General features: G+C 40.5%; 1 protein-coding gene across 1 annotated transcript in view; it reads right to left on the reverse strand.

The window, feature by feature from the left end:
* The window catches only part of TMPRSS15 (transmembrane serine protease 15), a 505,254-nt gene that overhangs the window by 398,304 nt on the left and 86,823 nt on the right, over positions 1 to 20,127 (reverse strand). Inside the window, exon 6 of the mRNA XM_040338815.1 lies at positions 851 to 970. Within this exon, the coding sequence (XP_040194749.1) occupies positions 851 to 970 (120 nt within the window). The remainder of the gene's footprint in view (positions 1 to 850; positions 971 to 20,127) is intronic.

Below are 20,127 nucleotides of genomic sequence, written 5' to 3' on the forward strand. Positions count from 1 at the left end.
TCAGTTCGTCTGATGAAAACAGTCCGTTTTCATCAGACGAACCAATCGTGTGTACGTGGCTTCAGATCTCAACCAACAGGTTTCTAATGCTCAATGGATTGTCATATTCTGATCTTTGTATTTAGCATCATGCAATGCCAATCATTGGGAGTTGCATCAAAAAATTGTATCTAGATGGTACTACACACCTCTACACATATCCAAAATTCCCATCACCAGTTCACCTATGTGCTGGCGGAATTCCAGGCAGGTGGGCTCTCTGTATCATATACAAGTGCGTAAACAGTTTTTAGCATAAGATATCTACAATAATCTATGAAATTACCTGAATACTGTGGCATATTTTCCCTGCCTTAGCATTATTAAATTTAGACATTGATCAATGGCCGAAAGAATATCATACAATTATTACCTATTTTCTTTCGGCAACCAGAACTATACTTGTCAGACACTGGAAATCTCTCTTTGTGCCTAACCCATTGAAAGTCCTCTCCCTAGTCAGAACTAACTTCTCTTATGACAAAGCCCATGCTATTAGTATGAACAAATACTCCACATACGTAAAGGTTGGCAACCCTAGATAGAGTAGAGTTTGGGTCAAAAAGCGAAACATGACCCAGTGGCATTTTAGTCATACCAATATATTGGTTTGTGCTACGATTTGTGAATTTGAATTTTGTGTTAACGCAATTTTGAATTCCTTGTATTTACCATGTTGTACTTGGTTTATATGCTTTTAAGCATCTGCCATGTACTTATTTCAAACTTTCAATAAAAATCTTAAAATGTAAAAAAATAAAATGTTGAATGATCAAAAGAATATTGACTGAATTCATTATGTTGATCCTACCGCATGTTTTGGTGAATTCATCAGAACCGTCTGGACAGTTTGGTATCCCATCACAAAACAGGGATTGTTGTATGCATGTAAGATTATCCGCGCACAACTTCTCATTGAGGGGACATGCGGCTGTAAAGCAAAAATAAATTTATACATGACTTACAGTTGTATTATTATTCTTGTGGACACCAACATATTCAAAAGAGATCTGTAGATTCTGAAGAAAAACTTAAGAGCCTATGTTAGAGCATGTCAGCAAAAGGGCAGCCCAGGAACCACTGCAGTTGTGCTAAGGTCACTCAAAACACACATTTTTATGTGAATTGTAGTAGAAATTAACTCCTGCTCTCTCTATCTTATCTTTGTCTGGAAGGTTTGGACAGATAACAAGATTAGGCTATTGTTACAATATGTGAACAAATATTAATTATCTATAGTGCAGCACTGCCAAACCTGTGTACTGGTGTGGATGTTAAAACACACGAATGTGTAGACCAAAATGAATGCTTAAATATACACATACAAATAAATATATACAATCAAATTTCCAACAAGGTGTACAGCAAATGTCCAAAAATAAAATATTTAGTCTATGAAGAAAATGCTTCAGTGAATTGGTGATAATATCCAACCTTGACAACATTTTAACCTGCTCCAATGTGACCAGTATGGGGATCTTACTATATTAACCACTTCAGCCCCGGACCATTTGGCTGGTCAAAGACCAGACCACTTTTTGCGATTCCGCATTGCGTCGCTTTAACTGAAAATTGCGCTGTCGTGCGACGTGGCTTCCAAACAAAATTGATGTCCTTTTTTCCCCACAAATGGAGATTTGTTTTGGTGGTATTTGATCACCTCTACGGTTTTTATTTTTTGCGCTATAAACAGAAAAAGAGCGTCAATTTTGGAAAAAAAGCAATATTTTTTACTTTTTGCTATAATAGATATCCCCCCCCCCCCCCAAAATATATAAAAAAAACATATTTTTTTCCTCAGTTTAGGCCGATACATATTCTTCTATATATTTTTGGTAAAAAAAATAGCAATAAGCGTATATTGATTGGTTTGTGCAAAAGTTATAGCTTCTACAAAATAGGGGATAAAGAGTGAATATTGGGTGATAACGTTTATACAGTGGCTAGTGAGAATAATATTTGGTGAGAATAATATTATAAAGCATATATAGCAATGAAAATAACACAAGGACAGTCCTTAGTAAAAATCTGCACTCTGAAAAAGTCCAGATCCGGCACAGTCCTGCCGTGTATTGGTGTGCTCCAACAGAGATAAATCCTGATCTCCAACGGTGCAGGTGTTGTATAAAAATAAAAATGCAAGAGATACACTTTAGGAGAAGAAACACGAAAAAAGTTCTAAAAGAAATATATATAAAACCCTTGGATCCGGAATATAGGTGGAATAGAATAGTTGAGCCAACACCAAAGTTACATGTATACACCTTTGGTGAACCCAGCTGCTCACCTCAAATTGACCGCAATGTGTCCAGATCAACCTGGTCTAGATGGTTATAGTCCACAAATAGGTAACACACATAAATCTCCGTCCGTTGTTTAACATGAAAAAACAAAGTAAAAAGACAAAAAAAGAGGCTGATGGTGAAATACCGTCACAAGAAGGAGTTGGCAATTGGGATCTTGGCGAGTGGGAGTGCACTCACATGTAGGTGAGAGATCTCAGGCTCATATCCACGAGCACCGCACTCGTCAGTCCCTCTATCTTTCCTCTGCTCTTTCTACTAAATCTCGGAATTCAGATGCTGGCTCTGAATTCCGAGATTTAGTAGAAAGAGCAGAGGAAAGATAGAGGGACTGACGAGTGCGGTGCTCGTGGATATGAGCCTGAGATCTCTCACCTACATGTGAGTGCACTCCCACTCGCCAAGATCCCAATTGCCAACTCCTTCTTGTGACGGTATTTCACCATCAGCCTCTTTTTTTGTCTTTTTACTTTGTTTTTTCATGTTAAACAACGGACGGAGATTTATGTGTGTTACCTATTTGTGGACTATAACCATCTAGACCAGGTTGATCTGGACACATTGCGGTCAATTTGAGGTGAGCAGCTGGGTTCACCAAAGGTGTATACATGTAACTTTGGTGTTGGCTCAACTATTCTATTCCACCTATATTCCGGATCCAAGGGTTTTATATATATTTCTTTTAGAACTTTTTTCGTGTTTCTTCTCCTAAAGTGTATCTCTTGCATTTTTATTTTTATACAACACCTGCACCGTTGGAGATCAGGATTTATCTCTGTTGGAGCACACCAATACACGGCAGGACTGTGCCGGATCTGGACTTTTTCAGAGTGCAGATTTTTACTAAGGACTGTCCTTGTGTTATTTTCATTGCTATATATGCTTTATAATATTATTCTCACCAAATATTATTCTCACTAGCCACTGTATAAACGTTATCACCCAATATTCACTCTTTGTCCCACACTTTACAGCGCAAGTATTGTATTTAATTTTTTCTGTTTCACCTTAGTCTATCGAGGTAGAATTTTATATTTGCAGCAGTATTTTTAGTTTTCCCCTCCCCTTCACTCTTCAGACAGCGCAGGAGTTTACCCTATTCACAAAATAGGGGATAGTTTTATGGTATTTTATTAATATTTTGTTTTACTAGTAATGGTGGCGAGCAGCGATTTTTATCGTCACTGTGACATTATGGTGGACACATCAGACACTTTTGGCACAATTTTTTAATCATATACTGTATATTTACATTCCATACATATGTTTTTTTTCAGCAGTAGCGCACCTCTTACTGTATTTTCTTCTTTTTTTTTTTACTTTTTGCATGCCATTGCATGCCATTGCTTGCAACCAGACCTAGAGGCTTTTTACAGTGCTTCTGGACCTATTCTGGGCATTTTCCAGTTTTTCTTTGGCAAGGGCAGTTTAAGGGGAGATTTAGCTTTCTGCATAATCCATGACATAGAGAGGGCAAAGGGGATAGCATACCACTGGGTGAGCTGACCAGTGGCCTTTATGGCCATCTCAGCATATAGATATACAAAACTGCAATTAACAATATAAAGTTGGCAGATAATTCGTTTTTATTCTACTGCACTTTCAAATTGTGTTACAAAACTGAGCAAGCCATGTGCATTACACTGTTTGAATGTGACATTCATGAAATGACCCTTAAACCTCTAATCTTTAACAACAGAACAAAAACGAAACTTTTCTGCAGTAAAGTGTTTAGTCCATACAGAACAAAATATCTATTGAAGACCTTGCGAAATATTGCTTTTATCTAAAAAAAAAATCTATTGTGAGCATCTTCAGAGTTTTTAAACAATGGTACAGTGACTCTTTGAAGTACTGAAGGAGCATAACAACATCCTGGGATGAAAAGGTAACATAACGGAACCCATCTCCACTATTTATGTAATCTTCAACAACATAATCATTATATTGAACCAAACAAAGCATACAATTATATTAAAGACATGCAGCATTTAAAGTCATTAGAGAAAAAGAGCTTGAGTTTTTGCTCCATCATCAAATAATTGCATGAAAAAACACAATTCTGAAAAAAAAAACACTTCAAATAAAAATAAATAAAAAAAATGGAATAACAAAGCATTCGATTTTTCTTCATAATTTATTACAATTGATGGTTATGATGCTGTTGTGTTTGCATTTGTCTTTAATGATTGTGTTTACTTATTACTAAAATGTTGTTTTATATTGAATAATAAAAATGTGCACTCATCAGACCAATGCCACGTACGCACGATCAGGAATTCCATCGGTAATAAAAATAGAACATGTTCTATATCTAAACTCCGATGGAATTCATCGGAATTTCCAATGAAAAAACTCAGATGGGGCTACACACGATCAGAAAATCTGATGGAAAAAGTCCATCTGACTTTTTCCATCAGAAATTCCGATCGTGTGTAGGGGCATTACACAACACAGATACCCTGAATTACTACAGAGTGGAGCATGTTCACTTTCAAAGTAAAGTATAACTTAACATTAAAATAGGAGTTTTAGAACCTCCTTCATAGCAATATGGATGTGGATTCAAATAATATACTGCTGGATCCTTTTTCCATTGGGTTGAAGTACCCCTGATGCTAGAAGTGGAAGGAGTTCTCTTTGGAGCACATTATTTTTACTTCTCTGTTCAGAGTGTCAAAACCAGCTGGTAAGCGTACATCTATTCTTGGTGGTGGTAACTTCACGTGGTCCCTTTTGAAAATCTTAAGCCTCGCACACACGATCAGTCCATCCAATGAAAACGGTCTGAAGGACAGTTGTCCTAGGTTAACCTATGAAGCTGACTGATGGTCCGTCGTGCGTACACACCATAGGTTAAATAACCGATCGTGTCAGAACGCGGTGACGTAAAACACAACGACGTGCTGAAAAAAATGAAGTTCAATGCTTCCAAGCATTCGTCAACTTGATTCTGAGCATGCGCGGGTTTTTAACCAATGGTTTTGCATATGTTTTTAACCTAAGGTTAAATAACCTATGGGGCCTACACACGATCCATTTGGACTGATGAAAACGGTCCTTCAGGCCGTTTTCATTGGTTTAACCTATCGTGTATACAAGGCTTTAGGCCTTGTACACACGACCGAACATCGGACCAGTTTCCGCAAACATGTCCGACCATGTGTAGGGCCTACCGGACAGTTTTCCGGCCTAGCGGACAGGTTTCCAGTGGACAAAAGTTTCTTAGCATGCTAAGAAACTTGTCCGCTGGAAGCCTGTCCGTCGGACATGTCCGATGGTCAGTACGACTCATCGACATGTCTGCTGGCCCGAAATCCCGTGCAAGCATCGAAGTGATTCGACGCATGCGTGGAAGCATTGAACTTCCGGGTTCACGCACATCGCCGCCACGTCGCCGCCACGTCACCGCGTATTCTGTCCACGGGGAATTTGGTCTGATGGTGTGTACACACATCAGACCAAAATCACCCAGCAGACATGTCCGATGAAAACGGTCCGCGGACCGTTTTCATCGGCCATGTCTGGTCGTGTGTACGAGGCCTCAGTGTTGGACAGTTTGAGCCTCTCTATTTACACTGGATTTGATTTCTCACATGGACTTTATTATTCATGGAGGACTCACTTTCTTTTTCATGTAAAATTCACCAGTGTAACATATATATATTTTTTTATTTTGTTCATTTTTGTTTTTGCACATATGATCTCATAGATTCTATTAGCACAACTGATGTATTCCACTAATGTTACCAGGGCATGTAACAAACAAACCCACCCACTTTGAGTCAATGGTTTGCCAGGGTCAATGATATACAGATTATGGAGAACCTAACCTCTACCCTTAGTAAAAATTTGGAAGAACACACATTCAGATGTTTCAACTCTCCTCACTTCCACTGAGTTTTTGTAATATACATTGGAGATGACTTTTGTCTCAAACGTCTGGAAATGCCACACTCTCCACTTCTGTTTCCTTGTTACTTAACCCCCTTTTTTGCCTTTCTACCCTGTTTCCTCTCGCTCCCTTATCTTACTTCATCCTGTTGATTTTTCCCTCTCTACTGTAGGACCCCATATTTCACTCTTAACACTCGGTACTTCGCCCAAATGTTCAAGAGGTAGCTGCTTTGCTTTTAAGCAGACTCTTAAACCTTTCCAACTTATCTCAATGGTTGGCCCTTTAAACGTCCCCTGTTCCATATCAATAGAATCGTTGGCTTTGTCTAAACTCTCTACCACATATATAATGACATCCCTTCAGGGGCTGTAAGGCACAGAAGGAATTGCATATATGAAGCATTTTTACTCAACATTTTCTTATAATTTTGCAAAACTATAGGTGTTAACAATGCTATCTATTTAAGCCTTGACAGTTGAATAACAACTGTATTATTTGTATATAACATTTAATTAAAGATTAAATGAAAAAAACATGTACATACTCTACTTCTTTAGTAAATCGACCTTAATGTCTCTATGTATTGGTAACTATACAGCATTCACATATGGAGTAGCTATACTGATTAAACAATCCTTTTTTTGACAAAACCACCATATATTAATAAAAGACCACTAACTATTTAATAAATGATAACAAGCACTGCAACTAGCAAGCCATGCTCTGCTAGGAAAGACTTGCTGACTGATAAGACAGTGCAAAGAACATCTGTCCAGTCACAGAAGGAATTTGGGTATTCAGAAGAAACTCTGAAATTTTTTGAATAGACTTGATTTTTTTTTAACCACCTCCCACCTGGCCACTGCACATATATATGGCCGGGTGGGTGCTTCCTCTTTCAGGAACGTCCCTCAGAATGAGGAGGATCGCGCGCACATACCCACGCATCGGCACATTCCCGATGTGCTTGCGTCACCCAGACACGGCGCATCTCCGATCCGCAGGAGAGCTCTGTGATTGGCCCTCCTTATCACATGATGGCTGTCATGATGGCTGTGTCCAATCACACCCATCATTTGATGTAAATAGAGAGCTGGTTGCTAGGCGATCGGCTCTCCTCTCCTCACATGGAAGTTGTCAGTGAGGAGAGGAGAGCAGATCGTTGCATCCGGCTGGTGATCAGTGAGTATGAGCTGTTTTTTACAGCTTTTTACACACTGATCACCGACCCAGTGTCACCACACACAGTGTAAACGCACACATGTCACCAAAATAGTATCACCACACACATGTCCCCACACAGTAAAAACACTGGTCCCCCACATATTTCCCAGTAAAATCATATGTCCCAATGATCATCTTACACCTGTGGGATCTTAGGGATATCTATGCGTAACCTGATTCTATGAATCAGGCACATAGATACGACGGCCGGACTCAGAGATACGACGGCGTATCAGGCGTAGCTCTTTTCTGAATCCGGACCTTAATTTTTAGCATAGAAAGTGAAGAAGGAACTGAAAAAAAAAACATCTATGGAAAGATTGTAATGTCTGCTAAATGTATGTGAATACACAAAACACGCCTTTTTTTGAAAACACAACTTTTTTCGCCTTTTTCTTTTTACTGTCCAATGCAGCTGTTTGTTATGATTTTAATAGTTTTTTACTTGGAATTTACTTAGAATGCCCTCTTTCTCTTCATGGAATTCCACTTTCTGTTCTCCCACTCCAGCTCCCTATGCCGGCATGAAAAAATAATGGCCACCCCCATTACAAGCAACCTCATGCAGACGTGTAGTGTGGAGAAAGAGAGGCCAGGTTTTCAAATTCTAAAGTGTACTAGGCAGTCTGATTGAACCTGGTGCCTATTGGACTGCACAGTCATTTTTAGACACCCAGCACACTCTTTTCAAATGCTGGATGCAGTAAAAATAGGCTAGCTAAGCTGTGATCCCCCCCTTTGGATGCCCACCTACCCAAATGCTGACGTTATAGTCTGACAGGGCTGTACACATGTTGCAGCCACAAAGTAAAGCATTTTTAACTTGGTCCGTAGAACTTGCCAGGCGGCGCCGCCTGCCAAATTCCCCACAAGCCAAAATGCTTTTTCAAAGAGCGATACAAATTGCTGCCTGTCTGAAAGAAGCCTTACAAGAAAGTGGAGGTAAAGCTATAAAAAAATGGAGGTTTTTAGTACAATGTCTGTCAAAAAATTTCTGTTTCTGTGACTTGGGCTTTAAGCTTTAAGCTACAACACCAGACAGCATACAAAATGAATCCGTGAACTGCAAATCATTTCCAATGAACTCCAAAATAACTGACCTAAAGTAAAAAAAATCCCAAAGCTTATCTTGACACAAATGATCTGTTGAATGTATAGGGTTAGATTTTCATCACTGCAGCCTGTAGGCAGGTAACATTTGGCAACAGATACAACACCTTTCTACAAGGATCCCCTCTTTTATACCAAACATGTTCTCGTTTTATTTTATTTTTTTATGAATATGTGTAAATAAGCCTTTAGGTAATGGCTGTGATTCTATTGACTGGCCAAGAATAGTTCACGGGAGCTACATCTTTTTTTTTTACCACCTATAGGCACTAAAAGTGAAGGTCACCTGTTGTTCGATTTTCCCTCCATTAATTAAAGCTTTAATGCTCATTTAGCCTAGGGGGGTTTACAGAGAGGAACACTTAGCTTATCCCTCACCATCTGTGGTAGCAACAACTTTCTTTGGATCCCACATCAGCATCTTCATGGATCATTTGGAGAGGAAAATGCTCTGGAAGCCTGGGATATGGCATGTAATCCTAACTACTCATACCTCTTTGACTAAATGGGCATTGAAACTTTACTATGGGAGGTCAGGGTTGTAGTTAACAAAAGGGGGATTGCTATTAGCTAACTGAAAAAAAATGGCTGTAAAAAAAAGGAGGAAGCTGCCATCGCTGGCGCCCTTATACATAAAATACATGTCTAGTTGTCCCTGTCTATTATATTAATCCAGGCCTAGCATGCAGATTAGTAAACCAGAGTGAATTAAAAGCTTCTTTGATTTGCAGACTACTTTGTCAGGAAGTATTGAAGCCCCTGGATCAGCATGACACAGAGGCAACCAGCATTCTTAAAAAAAAGAGTAGAACGGCAATGGTCTTCTACATATTATTTTTCATTAAATGTTTATTTAAAAGAGTTTCTAACACTGTTGAAATATATAAGAGTGGGCACGGTTTAACCACTTCAGCCCCGGAATCATTTACCCCCTTCCTGACCAGAGCACTAAGCAATAAGCGTATATTGATTGGTTTGCGCAAAAGTTATAGTGTCTACAAAATTGGGGAATCGTTTTATGGCATGTTTATTATTAATTTATTTTTATTAGTAATTTTGGCGATCTGCGATTTTTGTCGTGACTGTGACATTATGGCGGACACATCGGACACTTTTGACGCTATTTTGGGACCATTGTCATTTATACAGCATTTTGTGCAATAAAAATGCACTGATTACTGTGTAAACGACACTGGCAGGGAAGGGGTTAACCACTAGGGGGAGAAGAAGGGGTTAAGTGTGTCCTAGGGAGTGATTCTAACTGTGAGGGGGCTGGGCTACCAGTGACACAGCATTGAGCACTGCTCCCAATCACAGGGAGCAGTAGATCAGTGTCCTGTCACAAGGCAGAACAGGGAGATGCAGCTCTGTAACATGATCGCAGGACACTGGCGGACATCGAGTCTGTAGGTCCCGCAAGCACGGTCACAGAGCTCGAGGCAGGGGCGCGCATGCCCGCACGGCAGCAAATACTTGTACGTTGCTTAACACAGCCGTGTGATTCTGCCAGCAAGCGGTTAATCTAACAAAGGGTCGCAGAAAGGCATCACTAATTTTCAGTTACTTGATCATAAAAATTCCACCTTTCAATGGAGCATCTGCATAACCTTCCGTTGAAAAGACTGAACAGAAATTCAGCAGAACGAATAAATGCAAGGGTGTTAAAAGGAAAATTCCACAAGCATACATGTAGCAGGCACTTGAAACAGAAGTGTCCAGCAACACCTACAATACTGACCTTTAGCAAATATGTTAACAAATTGTATTCAGTTTTTCACTACACAGTACCTTTAAGTTACATTAGGGTGGAAACTAATATCAAACTTAGAGAAAGAAAGAAATCCTGGGTTAAACATCCAGTAACCTTGGCTAACTTACTTCTTATTAATTATACAAAAACCTGAATGCCAGAATTATTTGATACAGCCTTGCTTTAGCTGCCCACATCTCAGGGTGAAATCTATCAAAAGCTTAGGAAACTTAGACAATATTCAAAAGGGACCTGTTCTATTTATAGTGTCAAGACTTCAAATGTGTCTAAAATTCAAGCAAAAAAAATGTTCTAACGCTTACATTTATATACAGGCAAAAAGGAGTCACAGAAAAAAGCAGAAAAAAGAGCCACAATAAGCAAAAAAAAAAAAAAAAGAGAGAAATGTAATATTTCACAGTTGTTAAAATCTGCATTCCTTTCACATTCAGTGACCATTTTAAAATAAATTTTACAGCATGACAAGGAAGGCCAAATTATTATATCTTAGTTCAATACTTTACTTTTTTGCCATTTATTTTGGATTATGCTGACATAAGAAATGTCAGTTTATATTGCTACTTGGTAGACCAAACTGCCACAGTAGTCATTTTAAAATATCTTTACAAATATACATATTTCTAGCTATATAAACTATGATTTTATATGGCTATATATTTATCTATACATAGATTTAGCTTCTGCGTGTCTTTTAAAGAATTTAACGTTTTTACTTTCTTCTGCTCAGCATCGTGAGTATATTTTGCTTTTATGAGACACTTTTATATTTTGCATCATATTAGGGAGACCAGAAGAAATGGAAAGTACGCAATGATTATATGAAGCTTTCATAAAGATTTTTAACACAGAACAGCAATATTCTTTTTCTACATTGCTAAACCATATGTTCTCTAAACATATGTAACGCCTGGTTACTTTAGGTACTGGTGCGATTTAAATTTAGAGGGAGATCAGAGTGTAGTTAAACTCTGATCCAAACTGTTATGTGCAATACAGGGTCTCTGTCTTGGCTTGGCTGTGTTGTGGGCTTATTCTGTTGTGCTGGGGTGTTTTTCCAACCCCAGTGCAGTAGGTGGCAGCAGTGGAGTCAAGGTTTGGGTGCTCTTCCCCAGCAGCCAATCAGGATGGTTTGGCCTCGCTGTGCATGCTGGGGGAGGGTATATGGGGCAGACGTCATTAGTTCTGGGTTCTCTTTCATCCATTGTGGCACACACCTTTAGGGTGGCCACATAACGGCGCCCTGGCGTTATGGCCTACCTGGCCTGGGGCGTGCGTGCCACACAGTGTTCCTGGTTCCGGAGCCATGTTGGCCTGGAACATTTGAGCAACAACGGGGACCCAGTGAGTGACTGGGTTCCCACTTTTGAGGATCCTAAGCGGTAGTGCTGTACGGTGGGGTGTCCGTCTGAGGAGCTCCGTCTGAGAGGCTGGCGTTACAAAAGGGCCTGGACAAACCACCCGGGATCAAGGTAGCCAGACACTGAAGGATTGATCATCTGTCAGTCGGTACCTGGGCGACAAGTTGAAGGAGACCCAGGCGTAATTCACCAAGGAGGATCTCCTCCGTAACTACAAATCAGAGAGGGTCTGTGGCAGAGACTTTTCCTCAAGTTCAAGTTCACTAAGGAGGGTCTGTGGCAGGGACTTTATCCTACAAATGTTCGAGTGAAACTCCGGCTGCCAGGTCAGTGAGAGAGGCATGTCCAGGTACGCCAATCCCACTCTGGCAAGAGTGGCGCAGAGAAGTGTTAGGCTTGGGAGCAGGACTGTTTCCCTACCATCACGCCTGAATTTGCTATAATCCTTTCTTCCTTCAACTTTACTTTCCTCACTACAAGTTTTACTGTTTTTACCTGGCTGGGTAATAAAGAGCACAGCAAATAGCACCTGTTGCGGACATTTCTTTACTTCTACTAAATGCATCATGCACCCCTAGGAATTTTGAAGAGCCACAAGGTAAATGTGCCACCCAAAACAACCAGCAGCTCCTCCGAGGGTAGTGCTTGCTACACATAACATTATAAAGCAATGGTAGATTCAGGTCAGGTTTTTGAATCCAATTTTTTTTTTTTAAAGTAGGTGGCCAAAGCTTTCAAAAACATGGTCACACACGTATGGGCAAAGCTGTGAGGTATACAGGATCATACTGAACCTCCATATAATGTTAGCAACTGTGCAACCTTGGTCTAGGATCCAAGAAGGACATATACACTATATACACCAAAAGTATTGGGACACATTCCTTTACTCGCACAGGAGCTTTAATGGTAGCCCTGTCTTAGTCCATAGGGTTCAATATTGAATTGGCCCATTCACAGCTATAACAACTTCAACTCTGGGTCAGGCTGTCCACAAGGTTTAGGAGTGTGTCTATGGGAATGTTTGACCATTCTTCCAGAAGCGCATTTGTGAGATCAGGCACTGATGTGGACAAGAAGGCCTGGCTTGTGGTCTCTGCTCTAATTCATCACAAAGGTGTTTTTTCGGGTTGAGGTCCGGACTCAAACTCGAAGCTCATCCCTAATCATGATGGTAGAAGTTGAAAAAACATATACAGGCTGGGTATCATGGAGTATGATTTTTTTTTATAATTTTTGTATTGTGCTTGTGAAGTGTTCTTGAAGCTATTGCAGTATTCTAATGAAACATTGCTATCGTTGAAAAAGATTTCCTTCCTTCTCACAGGTGGACTTCAGGTAGAATGTAAAGGAGTGGAAGGGGCCGGCCGAGTGTCCTAAGGTGATGTGGAGAGAGACATTTTTTTCATTTAAAGGGATTGTAAACCCTTGTAAACCCTTCTTTACTGAAGCAGCGCCCCCGAGACCCTTTATACTTACCTGAGCCCCGCAATGGGAACAAGCTCACCACCTCTGGCCGGTGTCTCGTGTCCTGATTGGATAGATTGATAGCAGCACAGCCATTGGCTCCCACTGCTGTCAATCAAATCCAATGATGCATGTGTTAGGGGGCGGAGCGGAGTCCTGCTGTCTGTGTCAACAGATGCAGCAGCAGGACACGGGAGCGCACCCGTACAGGTGTCCCATAGGAGAGCACTTCTCTGACAGGACACTCGAGAAGAGGAGGAGCCAGGAACACCACAGAGAGACCCCAGAAGAGGAGGATAAGGGCCACTCTGTGCATAACCAACTGCACAGCGGAGGTAAGTATGACATGTTTGTTAAAAAAAAAAAACAACCTGAACCTTTACAACCCCTTTAATCCTGGCAACTATTCAGATGAACATTGTGTTTTATGATCATCAGCTAAATGTTTGTCAAATTATATATATATATATATATATATATATATATATATATATATATATATATATATATATATCAATCACTACCCCCGGAGGAGCTGCTGGATTGTTTTGGGTGGTATGTTACCTCTATTTCCTCGTTGTCTAAGGTATCAGATGAGAGTTGAGAAAAAGTCCACACTTTAGACTTCTTTTTCTTTGATTTATTTGCTGAACTTGGTAAAAGAATAAAATAAGTAGTTGAAGAGGTGGAAGGGTAACAGGTAATAGGTTCAGGTGCACAACTTCTGTCGGGAAACACTCCTGCTTCCAGCAACACAGCTTTCGTTGCCACTCTAGCCAGAGTGGGTATTACGCACCCGGATAGGCCTCTCTCACTAGCCTAGCAGCCAGGATGACGCAGGGAACTTGGTAAAGTCTCTGCCACAGACCTTCAAAACAGATAGAGGTATGTTCGGTCCAAAATCCTCTCAACACAAGATTAACCATCTAAGGACCGCCTAACGCCGATATACGTCGGCAGAATAGCACAGCTCGGCACTATCACGTAAGGGTACGTCCGCGGCCCGGTCCGAAGCTCCATGACCGCAGACCCGATCGCCGCTGGTGCCCCGCGATCGGCAACTGGAGCTGAAGAATGGGGAGAGGTGTGTGTAAACACACCTTTCCCGTTCTTCATTGTGGCAGTGGCAGTGATCGTCTGTTCCCTGATATAGGTAAAGACGATCACTGACGTCACACGTCCAGCCCCACCCCCTACAGTTAGAAACACATATGAGGTCACACTTAACCCCTACAGCGCCCCCTATTGGTTAACTCCTAAACTGCAATTGTCATTTTCACAGTAATCAGTGCATTTTTATACCACTTTTCACTGTGAAAATGACAATGGTCCCAAAAATGTGTCAAAATTGTCCCATGTGTCCGCCATAATGTCGCAGTCACAAAAAAATCGCTGATCACCGCCATTAGTAGTAAAAAAAAAATATTAATAAAAATGCCATAAAACTATCCCCTATTTTGTAAACGCTATAAATTTTGCGCAAACCAATCGTTAAACACTTATTGCGATTTTTTTTATCAAAGATATGTAGAAGAATACATATCGGCCTAAACTGAGGAAAAAAAATGTTTTTTATATCTTTTTTGGGGATATTTATTATAGCAAAAAGTAAAAAAATATTGAATTTTTTTCAAAATTGTCGCTCTATTTTTGTTTATAGCGCAAAAAATAAAAACCACAGAGGTGATCAAATACCACCAAAAGAAAGCTCTATTTGTGGGAAAAAAGGACGCCAATTGTGTTTGGGAGTCACGTCGCACGATCGCGCAATTGTCAGTTAAAACAACGCAGTGCCGAATAGCAAAAAGGGGCAAGGTCCTTAACCTGCATATTGGTCCGGGTCTTAAGTGGTTAAGCACCCGGATCTCTCCTGATTAACTTCTTGCAAACTTAAAACTGACAGGCGACCATCATTCAGCCTTTCAGTAATGGTGTGTTCTTCGATGAAGTTCAAGGCCTCTCCCGAGATACCAGCATCATGCTCAGTGCTCTCCAAGATAGGTTCTTCATCGAGTTGCTTCCTCCCTCGAGGACGGACAGCACAGGACCACTCTGCAAACGTAGACCCAGTCTGACTACCGGGCCTACTTAGTAGATCACAACCCCGGACCAACGTGGTCCCAGAGCCAGGAACACTTGAACACGCACCCCCTGGCCATGAAGGCCACACACGGAGGGTACTCCTCCCCAGCATGCACAGCAGGACGATCAACCCCCACTGATTGGCTGCCAAAAGGGAACACCCAAAACACCTTGACCTGACTGCTGCCACCCTTGGCCTGGGGTGATAACGACACCCCAGACAACAATAGTGGTCACTCACAGTACAGCCATGGCTGAAACAGAGGCCCAAATTTGGAAAAAATCATACAGTCTGAGTTTAAAGCAGCATTGGCTAAAAAGTAGCAGGCCGCTATATATATACTGTATATATATATATATATATATATATATACATACATACTTTTTTTAGACCCGGAATCTCAATCTTTTGCGATCCCTTGATACTTCCATAGGAACTGAATTGAAAACAGGCACATCAATGCAAAGCATCACTAATAGTGATCAGCTCAAGGTCTGGTTGTTCAGGCATTCGTCCAAATGAATTACCATATTTATCGGTGTATAAAACTCACCCCAATTTTAAGAGGGAAGTTTAAGGAAAATTGTTTTCCCAGCCCCCTTTACAGTACACAGTCCCCCTCCCCCTGCACAGTACACAGCCCCCCATCCAGTATACAGCCCCCTGCACAATACACAGCCCCCCCATCCAGTATACAGCATTCGGCACAATACACAGCCCCCATCCTGTATACAGCCCCCTGCACAATACCCAGGCCTCCCATCCATTACATAGCCCCTTTCAGTGCACAGCCCCCTTCACAATACACAAACCCCCATCCACTATACAGCCCCCTGCACAATACACAGCCCCCCATCCAGTATACAGCCCTTTGCACAATACACATCCCACCATCCAGTATACAGCCCCCTTCAAAATACACAGCCCCCCATCCAGTATACAGCTCCCTCCCCCTGCACTCCCAGGAGACCCCCAGTCTGACCCTCCCAATGGGTGGCTCCCGTGGTGGACTCCCTGATCCCCGCCCCCTGTTGGTAAAACATATTATCAGCGTTTAACACGCAGACACTGTTTACCCTCTGTTTTCAGGGGAAAAAAGTGTGTGTTATACACAAATAAATATGGTACTTTTTTCTGGTTCACAGGAGCCAAATGTCATATATAGTAGTGCTTTTACCACTACTAAATACGACAGCTTCCCTTCTGTCAGTGGTTATTAAGTAGTAAATAAGCAATATTGTGCTAAGTGCATATTGAGTAAATTAAATTATGCAAGTGACACGGATGATCCATGACCAAAATTTAAATCAAAAACATGTAGAGCTGTCAAACCATGACCTTAATGATTAAAGTGCAAAAAAAATCTAATATAATGCAAAAAAGATGAAAACGTGAAAAAAAGGGAAAAATAAAAATTATTATTAATAGTCCAAATGTCCCAATTCCACATTCATAAAGTGAACGCAAAACGTGTGCTGATCCAATGTTCAATTTGTGAAGACACACAGTGCTCCCCACAGGATAGACAGGGTAAGTATATCTGCTTACCAGATTTTAAGACCCTCCAGGGTCTATCTGTGCATTAGTGAGCTTTCAGTTAAGGAAAAACAAAAACTATACAATTAGGCTCAAAATGGAAACAATAGTTTGTCCAGCACCCTCCATGCGTGTTTGGACATCACCGCTGCTCCGTGGCCAGCCTGACATATGTACCGTCCAATGGGACTTCTTCTGTGAGGCAGTCTACCTCACAGAAGAAGTGGTTATTAAGGCAATTAGTGAGGTCACCTGGTGCCATTTATTTACTGACCAGGAATAGGAATTGGGGGGGGAAGGGGGTTATAGCATGGACATCTCTAAGCAAATATAGATACATGCTATATTGCCTTAGTGAAAGGGGGGTGTACTCATATTACTTTAACTGATTATTTGATAAGGCTCCTCTGCTTTTTGCACTATTTCTCTCGTTCATTTAATAAAAAAAAAGGCTTTACTTGCTCAAGAGTTCCACAGCAGGAAAAGTAGAGGGAACATTTGTGGTGCACATTGCTGTAGTATTTAGATGTGGTGGTGTTTTTTTTTTTTTTAGTCTAGCCTTTGATTCAAATACTGCAATAATCCAGTGGGGCATACAGAGTTCAGGGTAAGTGCGGCCAACAATACAGATGCCCTTGTGCAGTACAAACACGATGGGAGGATTTACTAAAACTGGTGCACCTAGAATCGAGTGTAGCTGTGCATCGTAACCAATCAACTTCTAGGTTTTATTAAAAGCTAAATTGAACAACGCAAACTTAGAAGCTGACTGGTTGCTATCCACAGCTGCACCAGATTCTATTTGCACCAGTTTTACTAAATCTCCCTCCACTTTATTCTTTTTTTTATTAGGAATGGACTGGTATATTATGATAGATTGGTGTTGGCCACAGAAGAAATTCATCTTGGAGTTTCATTGCCGCTACTTTATATATACATTACATAACAAGATAGTGATACATAACATGCCATAAAATGAGAAATAAAATTCCTTTTGGCTATGAAGTATATTTAAAAATGTACTTAATTAACTTAAAACTTCACTGAACAGGTTTATTATGTTGAATCTAAGTTCTTCAGGCCCGTAACACTTAGTAATTATAAGCAATCTTTTTCTGTTAAAGTGACCATCTTCAAACTACAATTTTAAAACGTAAAGTGTTGGTTTATCCGCTGATTCCTGCGCTACTCCTTATGACAATCTCCCCAACAATGGACAGCATACAAGTGCATGTGGATGTAAAAAAACTCCAATAGTGCTTATATCATTCAGACATGAATGTTTATTTAAACAATCTAAAACAGGGTAGTCACATGTAACTGGTGCTTCCAGCGCACCAGGCTATATTAGGCAATATAATATAAGAAAACCTCCAAAGCTGCTATCTCCCTGCTGAAAGCATACTCCTCGTAAGGGTCCGGTTGCCTTCACCATCCACACCCCTCCCCTACACGTTTCGACACAAGGTCATGTGTCTTCCTCATATCCTATATTCCTTATATCATTTATATCATGTCTAAATGACATAAGCACTGTTGGATTTTTTGACATCTACTTGTATGCTGTCCATGGATGGGAAGATTGTCATAAGGAAGAGTGCAGGAGGCAGCGGATCTAGATCCACCATACTGAGCTCTGGAGAGGCTCACAAGCATTTTATGATTCAACTTAATTTAGGGGTCACACGCTCTGAGGTGAGGATACACTTTATAGGGAGGAGCATGTGAGGTGGCACAGCGGTTGTTGAAGCACTTTATATTGGACCGCAGTATTGTTTAATCAAATGTGATTCACATGAAGTGTCAAGTCACAGGGGACACTTTATTCGCATTTTGATGGACTTTATTTAGCACTTTTTCACTGCATGTTAGTATTATTATTTTTGATAACTTTGATACATCTGCATAGTAGTGTATAGATTATTATTTCCAATATTATTATTCAGTGTTCATTGTTGGTTGTTGCACATGGATTTAATGTATATATACACATTAGTATTGTCATATACAGCCCGTCACACTTACAGTATTGATTTGTATTTTTTGCACATATATATGGGAATGTGACCGGTGTCAGCAGCTCATTATAATTTGAATTGAAATTAGGTGTGAACATACTTGGTAGCTCGCAAGGTGCATTTTTTTGTCCTGGAACATATTAATATTACAAGAAGATCTGAACAAATTAATGTGGTGGGCAACTACATGGCAAATGAGTTTTAATGTAGAAAAATTTAAAATAACGCACTTGGGTGGCAAGAATATGAATGCAATCTACTCACTTGGGGAGAACCTCTGGGGGAATTTAGGAAGAAAAAGGACCTGGGGGTCCTAGTAGATGACAGGCTCAGCAATGGCATGCAATGCCAAGCTGCTGAAAGCAAAGCAAACAGAATATGGGCATGCATTAAAACGGGGATTAACTTCAGAGATAAAACAATAATTCTCCCACTCTACAAGACTCTGGTCCGGCCGCACCTGGAGTATGCCATCCAGTTCTGGGCACCAGTCCTCAAGATGGATGTGCTGGAACTGGAGAAGGGCAACAAAGCTAATAAAGGGACTGGAGGACCTTAGTTTTGAGAAAATGTCACGAGCACTGAACTTGTTCTCTCTGGAGAGGAGACGCTTGAGAGGGAACATGATTTCAATGTACAAATGCTGCAACTTTTCCATGGAAGGGAATTTAAAAAGATATGTGGCCATTCACTTAAATTAGAAGAGAAGTTTAACCTTAAACAGCGTAGAGGGTTCTTTACTGTAAGATGTGGAATTATTTTCCACAGGCAGTGGTTTCAGAGGGGAGCATCAATAATTTCCAAAAACTATTGCATAAGCACCTGAACGACCACAACATACAGGGGTATACACTGTAATACTTCCATAAAAAGCACACACACACAGGTTGGACTTGATGGACTTGTGTCTTTTTTCAACCTCACCTACTATGTATCTATGTAACACATGTAAACGCACCAGAACACACAAGAAACGATTGTTCTCAGATTTTTCAAGCCAAAAACAGAGGAAAGATGCACTAGAACATTTTGAAAAACACAAAAAAACGTGTCTAAATGCACATGCAAAGATGCATCTGGAATGCTAAAATTGTGGTATGAGCCAGCCCATAGGCTGCATTCAAACCTAAAAGATGCAATGAGTCACTTTTTAAATCATATTTCTGTCAAGTTTTTAGCCCAACAGTGCACAACGTGTGAAAAATACATCATAATTAGCTCAAGTACTTTTTGTTGACACGGAGCCAAGCATGTTTAGCATTTTATATTTTTGCAAATTTACGCTTGTTTTGTTACATGGCAAATGCATGACAAAACATG

This window comes from Rana temporaria, chromosome 2 (assembly GCF_905171775.1).
Source record: "Rana temporaria chromosome 2, aRanTem1.1, whole genome shotgun sequence".
In the NCBI taxonomy this organism is placed as follows: Eukaryota; Metazoa; Chordata; class Amphibia; order Anura; family Ranidae; genus Rana; species Rana temporaria.